This window comes from Oncorhynchus mykiss, chromosome 19, assembly GCF_057628025.1.
Source record: "Oncorhynchus mykiss isolate SJ-2025 chromosome 19, ASM5762802v1, whole genome shotgun sequence".
In the NCBI taxonomy this organism is placed as follows: domain Eukaryota; kingdom Metazoa; phylum Chordata; class Actinopteri; order Salmoniformes; family Salmonidae; genus Oncorhynchus; species Oncorhynchus mykiss.
The window spans coordinates 74,391,746-74,404,691 of record NC_143040.1 but is presented as its reverse complement, the minus strand read 5'-3'; the positions used below and the strand labels follow the sequence as shown (position 1 = coordinate 74,404,691).

The following is a 12,946-nucleotide window of genomic DNA, read 5'->3' as shown; positions in this document are numbered from 1 at the left end:
ATACTCTCAGATCAGATAGCCCTGACCTATACTCTCAGATCAGATAGCCCTGAGCTATACTCTCAGATCAGATACCCCTGACCTATACTCTCAGATCAGATATCCCTGACCTACACTCTCAGATCAGATACCCCTGACCTATACTCTCAGATCAGATACCCCTGACCTATACTCTCAGATCAGATACCCTTGACCTATACTCTCAGATCAGATAGCCCTGACCTATACTCTCAGATCAGATATCCCTGACCTATACTCTCAGATCAGATACCCCTGACCTATACTCTCAGATCAGATACCCCTGACCTATACTCTCAGATCAGATAGCCCTGACCTATACTCTCAGATCAGATAGTCCTGACCTATACTCTCAGATCAGATACCCCTGACCTATACTCTCAGATCAGATAGCCCTGACCTATACTCTCAGATCAGATATCCCTGACCAATACTCTCAGATCAGATACCCCTGACCTATACTCTCAGATCAGATACCCCTGACCTATACTCTCAGATCAGATACCCCTGACCTATACTCTCAGATCAGATAGTCCTGACCTATACTCTCAGATCAGATACCCCTGACCTATACTCTCAGATCAGATACCCCTGACCTATACTCTCAGATCAGATACCCCTGACCTATACTCTCAGATCAGATAGCCCTGACCTATACTCTCAGATCAGATAGCCCTGACCTATACTCTCAGATCAGATAGCCCTGACCTATACTCTCAGATCAGATAGCCCTGACCTATACTCTCAGATCAGATACCCCTGACCTATACTCTCAGATCAGATAGCCCTGACCTATACTCTCAGATCAGATATCCCTGACCTATACTCTCAGATCAGATACCCCTGACCTATACTCTCAGATCAGATAGCCCTGACCTATACTCTCAGATCAGATAGCCCTGACCTACACTCTCAGATCAGATACCCCTGACCTATACTCTCAGATCAGATACCCCTGACCTATACTCTCAGATCAGATACCCCTGACCTATACTCTCAGATCAGATATCCCTGACCTATACTCTCAAATCAGATACCCCTGACCTATACTCTCAGATCAGACACCCCTGACCTATACTCTCAGATCAGATACCGATGACCTCTAATCTCAGATCAGATACCCCTGACCTATACTCTCAGATCAGATACCCCTGACCTATACTCTCAGATCAGATAGCCCTGACCTATACTCTCAGATCAGATAGCCCTGACCTATACTCTCAGATCAGATAGCCCTGAGCTATACTCTCAGATCAGATACCCCTGACCTATACTCTCAGATCAGATATCCCTGACCTATACTCTCAGATCAGATACCCCTGACCTATACTCTCAGATCAGATACCCCTGACCTATACTCTCAGATCAGATACCCCTGACCTATACTCTCAGATCAGATAGCCCTGACCTATACTCTCAGATCAGATATCCCTGACCTATACTCTCAGATCAGATACCCCTGACCTATACTCTCAGATCAGATACCCCTGACCTATACTCTCAGATCAGATAGCCCTGACCTATACTCTCAGATCAGATAGTCCTGACCTATACTCTCAGATCAGATACCCCTGACCTATACTCTCAGATCAGATAGCCCTGACCTATACTCTCAGATCAGATATCCCTGACCAATACTCTCAGATCAGATACCCCTGACCTATACTCTCAGATCAGATACCCCTGACCTATACTCTCAGATCAGATACCCCTGACCTATACTCTCAGATCAGATAGTCCTGACCTATACTCTCAGATCAGATACCCCTGACCTATACTCTCAGATCAGATACCCCTGACCTATACTCTCAGATCAGATACCCCTGACCTCTACTGTCAGATCAGATACCCCTGACCTATACTCTCAGATCAGATACCCTTGAACTATACTCTCAGATCAGATATCCCTGACCTATACTCTCAGATCAGATAGCCCTGACCTATACTCTCAGATCAGATACCCTTGAACTATACTCTCAGATCAGATACCCTTGACCTATACTCTCAGATCAGATATCCCTGACCTATACTCTCAAATCAGATACCCCTGACCTATACTCTCAGATCAGACACCCCTGACCTATACTCTCAGATCAGATACCGATGACCTCTAATCTCAGATCAGATACCCCTGACCTATACTCTCAGATCAGATACCCCTGACCTATACTCTCAGATCAGATAGCCCTGACCTATACTCTCAGATCAGATAGCCCTGACCTATACTCTCAGATCAGATAGCCCTGAGCTATACTCTCAGATCAGATACCCCTGACCTATACTCTCAGATCAGATATCCCTGACCTATACTCTCAGATCAGATACCCCTGACCTATACTCTCAGATCAGATACCCCTGACCTATACTCTCAGATCAGATAGCCCTGACCTATACTCTCAGATCAGATACCCCTGACCTATACTCTCAGATCAGATACCCCTGACCTATACTCTCAGATCAGATAGCCCTGACCTATACTCTCAGATCAGATAGCCCTGACCTATACTCTCAGATCAGATAGCCCTGACCTATACTCTCAGATCAGATAGCCCTGACCTATACTCTCAGATCAGATAGCCCTGAGCTATACTCTCAGATCAGATACCCCTGACCTATACTCTCAGATCAGATATCCCTGACCTATACTCTCAGATCAGATACCCCTGACCTATACTCTCAGATCAGATACCCCTGACCTATACTCTCAGATCAGATAGCCCTGACCTATACTCTCAGATCAGATACCCCTGACCTATACTCTCAGATCAGATACCCCTGACCTATACTCTCAGATCAGATAGCCCTGACCTATACTCTCAGATCAGATAGCCCTGACCTATACTCTCAGATCAGATAGCCCTGACCTATACTCTCAGATCAGATAGCCCTGACCTATACTCTCAGATCAGATACCCCTGACCTATACTCTCAGATCAGATAGCCCTGACCTATACTCTCAGATCAGATATCCCTGACCTATACTCTCAGATCAGATACCCCTGACCTATACTCTCAGATCAGATACCCCTGACCTATACTCTCAGATCAGATAGCCCTGACCTATACTCTCAGATCAGATAGCTCTGACCTATACTCTCAGATCAGATACCCCTGACCTATACTCTCAGATCAGATAGCCCTGACCTATACTCTCAGATCAGATATCCCTGACCTATACTCTCAGATCAGATACCCCTGACCTATACTCTCAGATCAGATACCCCTGACCTATACTCTCAGATCAGATACCCCTGACCTATACTCTCAGATCAGATAGTCCTGACCTATACTCTCAGATCAGATACCCCTGACCTATACTCTCAGATCAGATACCCCTGACCTATACTCTCAGATCAGATAGCCCTGACCTATACTCTCAGATCAGATAGTCCTGACCTATACTCTCAGATCAGATACCCCTGACCTATACTCTCAGATCAGATAGCCCTGACCTATACTCTCAGATCAGATATCCCTGACCAATACTCTCAGATCAGATACCCCTGACCTATACTCTCAGATCAGATACCCCTGACCTATACTCTCAGATCAGATACCCCTGTCCTATACTCTCAGATCAGATAGTCCTGACCTATACTCTCAGATCAGATACCCCTGACCTATACTCTCAGATCAGACACCCCTGACCTATACTCTCAGATCAGATACCGATGACCTCTAATCTCAGATCAGATACCCCTGACCTATACTCTCAGATCAGATACCCCTGACCTATACTCTCAGATCAGATAGCCCTGACCTATACTCTCAGATCAGATAGCCCTGACCTATACTCTCAGATCAGATAGCCCTGAGCTATACTCTCAGATCAGATACCCCTGACCTATACTCTCAGATCAGATATCCCTGACCTATACTCTCAGATCAGATACCCCTGACCTATACTCTCAGATCAGATACCCCTGACCTATACTCTCAGATCAGATAGCCCTGACCTATACTCTCAGATCAGATACCCCTGACCTATACTCTCAGATCAGATACCCCTGACCTATACTCTCAGATCAGATAGCCCTGACCTATACTCTCAGATCAGATAGCCCTGACCTATACTCTCAGATCAGATAGCCCTGACCTATACTCTCAGATCAGATAGCCCTGACCTATACTCTCAGATCAGATACCCCTGACCTATACTCTCAGATCAGATAGCCCTGACCTATACTCTCAGATCAGATATCCCTGACCTATACTCTCAGATCAGATACCCCTGACCTATACTCTCAGATCAGATACCCCTGACCTATACTCTCAGATCAGATAGCCCTGACCTATACTCTCAGATCAGATATCCCTGACCTATACTCTCAGATCAGATACCCCTGACCTATACTCTCAGATCAGATACCCCTGACCTATACTGTCAGATCAGATACCCCTGACCTATACTCTCAGATCAGATACCCCTGACCTATACTCTCAGATCAGATATCCCTGACCTATACTGTCAGATCAGATACCCCTGACCTATACTCTCAGATCAGATACCCCTGACCTATACTCTCAGATCAGATATCCCTGACCTATACTGTCAGATCAGATACCCCTGACCTATACTCTCAGATCAGATACCCTTGAACTATACTCTCAGATCAGATACCCCTGACCTATACTCTCAGATCAGATATCCCTGACCTATACTCTCAGATCTGAGGTTCAACTGTATTATGTTCCCTATGCAGCCACTACCACAGCATGGATATCTTCACCCACTATGACCTGCTGTCGTCCAACGGGACCAAGGTGGCTGAGGGACACAAGGCCTCCTTCTGTCTGGAGGACACTGAGTGTCACGAAGGTGAGTCTGGGAGGGAAACGTATCAGAACAGAGTCTACTGGAGGTCCAGCCAGTCAGAGTAGACTATTGGAGGTCCAGCCAATCAAAACATACTCCACTAGATGGCCAGCCAATCAAACCGTCTTTATTTGGGTGTTAGGATCAGGGATATCTCATCCAACATTCAAAGTGGAACATTCTGTATCCTGTTTTGGAGGATGTGTAATTGTTGGTGGTAGAAGTCTAATTGGTGTAATCTGTGTTCTCTGGGTATCTCTAAGAGGTATGAGGGTTCTGTGTTCTCCAGGTATCTCTAAGAGGTATGAGTGTTCTGTGTTCTCCAGGTATCTCTAAGAGGTATGAGGGTTCTGTGTTCTCCAGGTATCTCTAAGAGGTATGAGGGTTCTGTGTTCTCCAGGTATCTCTAAGAGGTATGAGGGTTCTGTGTTCTCCAGGTATCTCTAAGAGGTATGAGTGTGCTAACTTCGGAGAGCAGGGCATCACCGTGGGGTGTTGGGACCTGTATCGCCATGACATCGACTGCCAGTGGATCGACATCACCGACATCAAACCAGGAAACTACATCTTACAGGTGAACAACCTTGTTTTCTATTGCTGTTAAAACATCGTGGGGAGGCCCTGAATCAGACTAAACATCGAAAAACTGGAAACTGCGTGAGGTTATAAATATTGCAAACTACACATATGAGTTGTCAAACCGTGCTTCCCCAAAAAGTATCAAAATCAAACTTGTGCTGCTGATATTCTGTCTGCATTTAATTGGACCCTTTGAAAAGTCAGACTAAGTGCAGACTACGGAGTGACAGAAGAACAGTGGCTTAATGATGTGAACTCAATATTATTTACTCATTGTGTTTGATGTTCCATCATTTCAGATTGTGATCAATCCAAACTTTGAAGTGGCAGAGAGTGACTTCACCAACAATGCCATGAAATGCAATTGCAAATACGACGGACACCGGATCTGGCTTCACAATTGCCATATGGGTGAGAAGCTCTACCTCTATATTTGTTATGGAAAACTGACCTGGGTCTATAAGGGCAGCCTGTTACTGACTTACTGACCTGGGTCTGAAAGGGCATCCTGTTACTGACCTGGGTCTATAAGGGCAGCCTGTTACTGACCTGGGTCTATAAGGTCATCCTGATACTGACCTGGGTCTATAAGGTCATCCTGATACTGACCTGGGTCTATAAGGGCAGCCTGTTACTGACCTGGGTCTATAAGGGCAGCCTGTTACTGACCTGGGTCTATAAGAGAGCAGCCTGTTACTGACCTGGGTCTATATGGTCATCCTGTTACTGATCTGGGTCTATATGGGCAGCCTGTTACTGACCTGGAACTTACAGGGCAGCCTGTTACTGACCTGGGTCTATAAGAGCATCCTGTTACCGACCTGGGTCTATAAGGGCAGCCTGATACTGACCTGGGTCTATAAGGGCAGCCTGTTACTGACCTGGGTCTATAAGGGCAGCCTGTTACTGACCTGGGTCTATATGGTCATCCTGTTACTGATCTGGGTCTATAAGGGCAGCCTGATACTGACCTGGGTCTATAAGGGCAGCCTGATACTGACCTGGGTCTATAAGGGCATCCTGTTACTGACCTGGGTCTATAAGGGCATCCTGTTACTGACCTGGATCTATAAGGGCATCCTGATACTGACCTGGGTCTATAAGGGCAGCCTGTTACTGACCTGGGTCTGAAAGGGCAGCCTGTTACTGACCTGGGTCTATAAGGGCAGCCTGATACTGACCTGGGTCTATAAGGGCATCCTGTTACTGACCTGGGTCTATAAGGTCATCCTGTTACTGACCTGGGTCTATAAGGGCAGCCTGATACTGACCTGGGTCTATAAGGGCAGCCTGATACTGACCTGGGTCTATAAGGGCAGCCTGTTACTGACCTGGGTCTATAAGGGCAGCCTGTTACTGACCTGGGTCTATAAGGGCAGCCTGTTACTGACCTGGGTCTGAAAGGGCAGCCTGTTACTGACCTGGGTCTATAAGGGCAGCCTGATACTGACCTGGGTCTATAAGGGCAGCCTGATACTGACCTGGGTCTATAAGGGCAGCCTGTTACTGACCTGGGTCTATAAGGGCAGCCTGTTACTGACCTGGGTCTATAAGGGCAGCCTGTTACTGACCTGGGTCTGAAAGGGCAGCCTGTTACTGACCTGGGTCTATAAGGGCAGCCTGATACTGACCTGGGTCTATAAGGGCATCCTGTTACTGACCTGGGTCTATAAGGGCATCCTGTTACTGACCTGGATCTATAAGGGCATCCTGATACTGACCTGGGTCTATAAGGGCAGCCTGTTACTGACCTGGGTCTGAAAGGGCAGCCTGTTACTGACCTGGGTCTATAAGGGCAGCCTGATACTGACCTGGGTCTATAAGGGCATCCTGTTACTGACCTGGGTCTATAAGGTCATCCTGTTACTGACCTGGGTCTATAAGGGCAGCCTGATACTGACCTGGGTCTATAAGGGCATCCTGATACTGACCTGGGTCTATAAGGGTAGCCTGTTACTGACCTGGGTCTATAAGGGCAGCCTGATACTGACCTGGGTCTATAAGGGCAGCCTGTTACTGACCTGGGTCTATAAGGGCAGCCTGATACTGACCTGGGTCTATAAGGTCATCCCGTTACTGATCTGGGTCTATATGGGCAGCCTGTTACTGACCTGGAACTTACAGGGCAGCCTGTTACTGACCTGGGTCTATAAGGGCAGCCTGATACTGACCTGGGTCTATAAGGGCAGCCTGTTACTGACCTGGGTCTATAAGGGCATCCTGTTACTGACCTGGATCTATAAGGGCAGCCTGTTACCTATATAGTGCACTACTTTTTGTCTAGTGCACTATATAGAGAATAGGGTGCCATTTCAGACGTACGTGTTAAGTGTCCAGACTCTTCCATTGCTTTCTGTCTCTTGTACCAGGCTCTTCCATTGCCTTCTGTCTCTTGTACCAAACTCTTCCATTACCTTTTATTTATTGTTCCAGGCTCTTCCATTGCTTTCTGTCTCTTGTTCCTGACTCTTCCCTTGCTTTCTGTCTGTTGTACCAGACTCTTCCATTGCTGTCTGTCTCTTGTTCCAGACTCTTCCATTGCTTTCTGTCTCTTGTTCCAGACTATTCCATTGCCTTTGGTTTCTTGTTCCAGACTCTTCCATTGCTTTCTGTCTCTTGTACCAGACTCTTCTTACCTTTTGTCCCTTGTTCCAGACTCTTCCATTGCCTTTTGTCTCATGTTCCAGACTCTTCTTACCTTCTGTCTCTTATTCCAGACTCTTCCATTGCCTTTTGTCTCTTGTTCCAGACTCTTCTTACCTTCTGTCTCTTGTACCAGACTCTTCTTACCTGTTGTCCCTTGTTCCAGACTCTTCCATTGCCTTTTGTCTCTTGTACCAGACTCTTCTTACGTTTTGTTTCTTGTTCCAGACTCTTCTTACCTTCTGTCTCTTGTACCAGACTCTTCTTACCTGTTGTCCCTTGTTCCAGACTCTTCCATTGCCTTTTGTCTCTTGTACCAGACTCTTCTTACGTTTTGTTTCTTGTTCCAGACTCTTCCATTGCTTTCTGTCTCTTGTTCCAGACTCTTCCATTGCTTTCTGTCTCTGACTATTGTGTTCTGTTGTGTCATTGCCCCTACAGGTGATGCCTTCAGTGAGGAGGCAGAGAGGAGGTTTGAGAAGTACCCAGGGCAGTTCAACAATCAGATCTCATAATCCTCCTAGCAATACACCAATCTGTTCCAGACCCATGTACAAGCCAACGAGGAGGGCTGATGCCTTTCACCATGCTAAACAATGGGACAACCAAATCACACTTCATCACCTAGCTACCTATCAGAACCAACCATTTATCATCACATCACAAAGCAACCAACCAATCACACGCCTAAATTCCACAAGGCAGCAGTCTGATCTGAAGGATCCATGCCAAAGTCATGTTGTATTGTGAATGTGTTGGTGTGTGTCTCAGTTAGTATTATTATTATATTATACTGGAATACTCAGTGCTTTGTTTTCAAAAACAAACTTACTTTAGATGTTTTGTTCAAATGTGAGTATATTATGTTACATTGCGTGACAGAAGAACAATTCATAAGCTTTCATACAACTAGTCTTAATGTATGATTTATTGATATGCAACCTTTTTCATTCACGTTTTGTTTAAGTTATGAATGAAGTTTTATTTTTATAGCCAGTCTAGTTTTGAAAGGTGCTCCAGGAGAAGACCTCATTTTTCTAACAGCATGAGGCATCAGTCAGAGAACCATTCTACTGCCTCTCCTCATAGACTTGGATAGAGAGCTCTAGTGCCCTAAAGCCCTAAAGCACAGCAGCCCCATTGAGGACTTTCACCATACTGAAGTAGTCAACTGGGTGGGACTTCCTATTGGTTAAGGAAGGATCACATGATTCCGCCCAGGTCATCAGGAGGGATCCGCCAATGAATTATACTCCTGAGCAAACATTCCGTAACTCCAGGGGGCAGTAAATCCCCAACCATGTCTTTATACCTGTTCAGACAACACCCTCCAGGGGACAGTAAATCCCCAACCATGTCTTTATACCTGTTCGAACAACACCCTCCAGGGGGCAGTAAATCCCCAACCATGTCTTTATACCTGTTCGAACAACACCCTCCAGGGGGCAGTAAATCCCCAACCATGTCTTTATACCTGTTCAGACAACACCCTCCAAGGGGGCAGTAAATCCCCAACCTTGTCTTTATACCTGTAAAGACACAGCCTCCAGGGGGCAGTATGCATGTTTGTTAACCGACTCATAGAAGTCATAGAGAATGTCCTCAATGGTGCCGCTGTCACAAAAGCTGTTATGGCTCAGATGTAAAGACACCTCCTTTATCAACCTCTTTGATCTCCATGCAGTTCTACTATAGATCATAGTGAAGATCTAATTCTTAAGTGTTAACCCATCCACCCCTATTCAAGTGTTAAACCACCCCTAGTCAAGTGTTAAACCACCCCTAGTCAAGTGTTAAACCATCCACCCCTAGTCAAGTGTTAAACCACCCCTAGTCAAGTGTTAAACCACCCCTAGTCAAGTGTTAAACCATCCACCCCTAGTCAAGTGTTAAACCACCCCTAGTCAAGTCTTAAACCATCCACCCCTAGTCAAGTGTTAAACCATCCACCCCTAGTCAAGTGTTAAACCACCCATCCCTAGTCAAGTGTTAAACCACCCCTAGTCAAGTGTTAAACCATCCATCCCTAGTCAAGTGTTAAACCATCCACCCCTAGTCAAGTGTTAAACCATCCACCCCTAGTCAAGTGTTAAACCATCCACCCCTAGTCAAGTGTTAAACCACCCACCCCTAGTCAAGTGTTAAACCATCCACCCCTAGTCAAGTGTTAAACCACCCCTAGTCAAGTGTTAAACCATCCACCCCTAGTCAAGTGTTAAACCATCCACCCCTAGTCAAGTGTTAAACCATCCACCCCTAGTCAAGTGTTAAACCACACCTAGTCAAGTGTTAAACCATCCACCCCTAGTCAAGTGTTAAACCATCCACCCCTAGTCAAGTGTTAAACCATCCACCCCTAGTCAAGTGTTAAACCATCCACCCCTAGTCAAGTGTTAAACCATCCACCCCTAGTCAAGTGTTAAACCATCCACCCCTAGTCAAGTGTTAAACCACCCCTAGTCAAGTGTTAAACCATCCACCCCTAGTCAAGTGTTAAACCATCCACCCCTAGTCAAGTGTTAAACCATCCACCCCTAGTCAAGTGTTAAACCATCCATCCCTAGTCAAGTGTTAAACCACCCCTAGTCAAGTGTTAAACCACCCCTAGTCAAGTGTTAAACCATCCACCCCTAGTCAAGTGTTAAACCATCCACCCCATGTCAAGTGTTAAACCACCCCTAGTCAAGTGTTAAACCACCCCTAGTCAAGTGTTAAACCATCCACCCCTAGTCAAGTGTTAAACCATCCACCCCTAGTCAAGTGTTAAACCATCCACCCCTAGTCAAGTGTTAAACCATCCACCCCTAGTCAAGTGTTAAACCATCCACCCCTAGTCAAGTGGTAAACCATCCACCCCTAGTCAAGTGGTAAACCATCCACCCCTAGTCAAGTGTTAAACCATCCACCCCTAGTCAAGTGTTAAACCATTCACCCCTAGTCAAGTGTTAAACCATCCACCCCTAGTCAAGTGTTAAACCACCCCTAGTCAAGTGTTAAACCATCCACCCCTAGTCAAGTGTTAAACCATCCATCCCTAGTCAAGTGTAAAACCATCCACCCCTAGTCAAGTGTTAAACCATCCACCCCTAGTCAAGTGTTAAACCATCCATCCCTAGTCAAGTGTTAAACCACCCCTAGTCAAGTGTTAAACCACCCCTAGTCAAGTGTTAAACCATCCACCCCTAGTCAAGTGTTAAACCACCCACCCCTAGTCAAGTGTTAAACCACCCATAGTCAAGTGTTAACCCACCCCTAGTCAAGTGTTAAACCATCCACCCCTAGTCAGGTGTTAAACCACCCACCCCTAGTCAAGTGTTAAACCACCCCTAGTCAAGTGTTAAACCACCCTAGTCAAGTGTTAAACCATCCACCCCTAGTCAAGTGTTAAACCATCCATCCCTAGTCAAGTGTTAAACCATCCACCCCTAGTCAAGTGTTAAACCACCTCTAGCCAAGTTTTAAACCATCCACCCCTAGTCAAGTGTTCAACCATCCACCCCTAGTCAAGTGTTAAACCATCCATCCCTAGTCAAGTGTTAAACCACCCCTAGTCAAGTGTTAAACCATCCACCCCTAGTCAAGTGTTAAACCACCCCTAGTCAAGTGTTAAACCACCCCTAGTCAAGTGTTAAACCATCCACCCCTAGTCAAGTGTTAAACCACCCCTAGTCAAGTGTTAAACCATCCACCCCTAGTCAAGTGTTAAACCACCCATCCCTAGTCAAGTGTTAAACCACCCCTAGTCAAGTGTTAAACCATCCACCCCTAGTCAAGTGTTAAACCATCCATCCCTAGTCAAGTGTTAAACCATCCACCCCTAGTCAAGTGTTAAACCATCCACCCCTAGTCAAGTGTTAAACCATCCACCCCTAGTCAAGTGTTAAACCACCCCTAGTCAAGTGTTAAACCATCCACCCCTAGTCAAGTGTTAAACCATCCACCCCTAGTCAAGTGTTAAACCATCCACCCCTAGTCAAGTGTTAAACCATCCACCCCTAGTCAAGTGTTAAACCACCCCTAGTCAAGTGTTAAACCATCCACCCCTAGTCAAGTGTTAAACCATCCACCCCTAGTCAAGTGTTAAACCACCCCTAGTCAAGTGTTAAACCATCCACCCCTAGTCAAGTGTTAAACCATCCACCCCTAGTCAAGTGTTAAACCATCCACCCCTAGTCAAGTGTTAAACCATCCACCCCTAGTCAAGTGTTAAACCACCCCTAGTCAAGTGTTAAACCATCCATCCCTAGTCAGTGTGTCATTGTGCCTGATTGTACCACCGGGTGTTTTAACACGGTGCTCAGACCTAGTGAGACCTAGTGGGACCTAGTGGTCTCTTATGATTTCAGCTGGTTGTGGATCTCCTATGGGGATATAGTTTGGATTTGCTTTTACGCAAAGGGGACGATTCCGATGTAGGAATTTACACTTTCCCCCCCCCGCAGGCCTTTCCTACACGCTTCTCAGAATTTGGTATTCAGACTTTGCTTATTCATTCTCGTAATGCGCTCTGCAGGCGTGGTTCCCTTGCGGTGGTTCCCTTGCGGTGGTTCCCTTGCGCTCTGCAGGCGTGGTTCCCTTGCGCTCTGAATAAACATCATTCAACCGAGGAAAACCCTCCCACTTGCTGCCCAACAGATTTTCTCATGGAGTTTTTATTCAATAGGGTTTTCAGTATATTTATATGAAGCCATCCCTTTAAATACTGCACACCTTTTCATGTTAGAAGACAGCGTATCTGAAGCCATCCCTTTAAATACTGCAAACCTTTTAATGTTAGAATACAGCATATCTGAAGCCATCCCTTTAAATACTGTGTACCTTTTAATGTTAGAATACAGCGTATCTGTAGACACATCTCATGTCTTAGATCTCCAACCCAAACGAATAGCG

General features: G+C 45.9%; 1 protein-coding gene across 3 annotated transcripts in view; it reads left to right on the top strand.

Moving 5' to 3' along the window:
• The window catches only part of LOC110498419 (lysyl oxidase homolog 3B), a 118,549-nt gene extending 105,859 nt beyond the window's left edge, over positions 1–12,690 (top strand). For 2 of the 3 annotated variants that reach the window (XM_090211732.1, XM_090211731.1), the window contains exons 13-16: positions 4,722–4,837; positions 5,272–5,408; positions 5,713–5,824; positions 8,498–12,690. In XM_090211732.1, coding sequence (XP_090067858.1) covers positions 4,722–4,837; positions 5,272–5,408; positions 5,713–5,824; positions 8,498–8,571 — 439 coding nt within the window. In that variant the 3' untranslated portion in view covers positions 8,572–12,690. The remainder of the gene's footprint in view (positions 1–4,721; positions 4,838–5,271; positions 5,409–5,712; positions 5,825–8,497) is intronic. The other variant, XM_090211733.1, reaches the window with a different exon arrangement.
• The last annotated feature ends 256 nt before the right edge of the window (positions 12,691–12,946 follow it).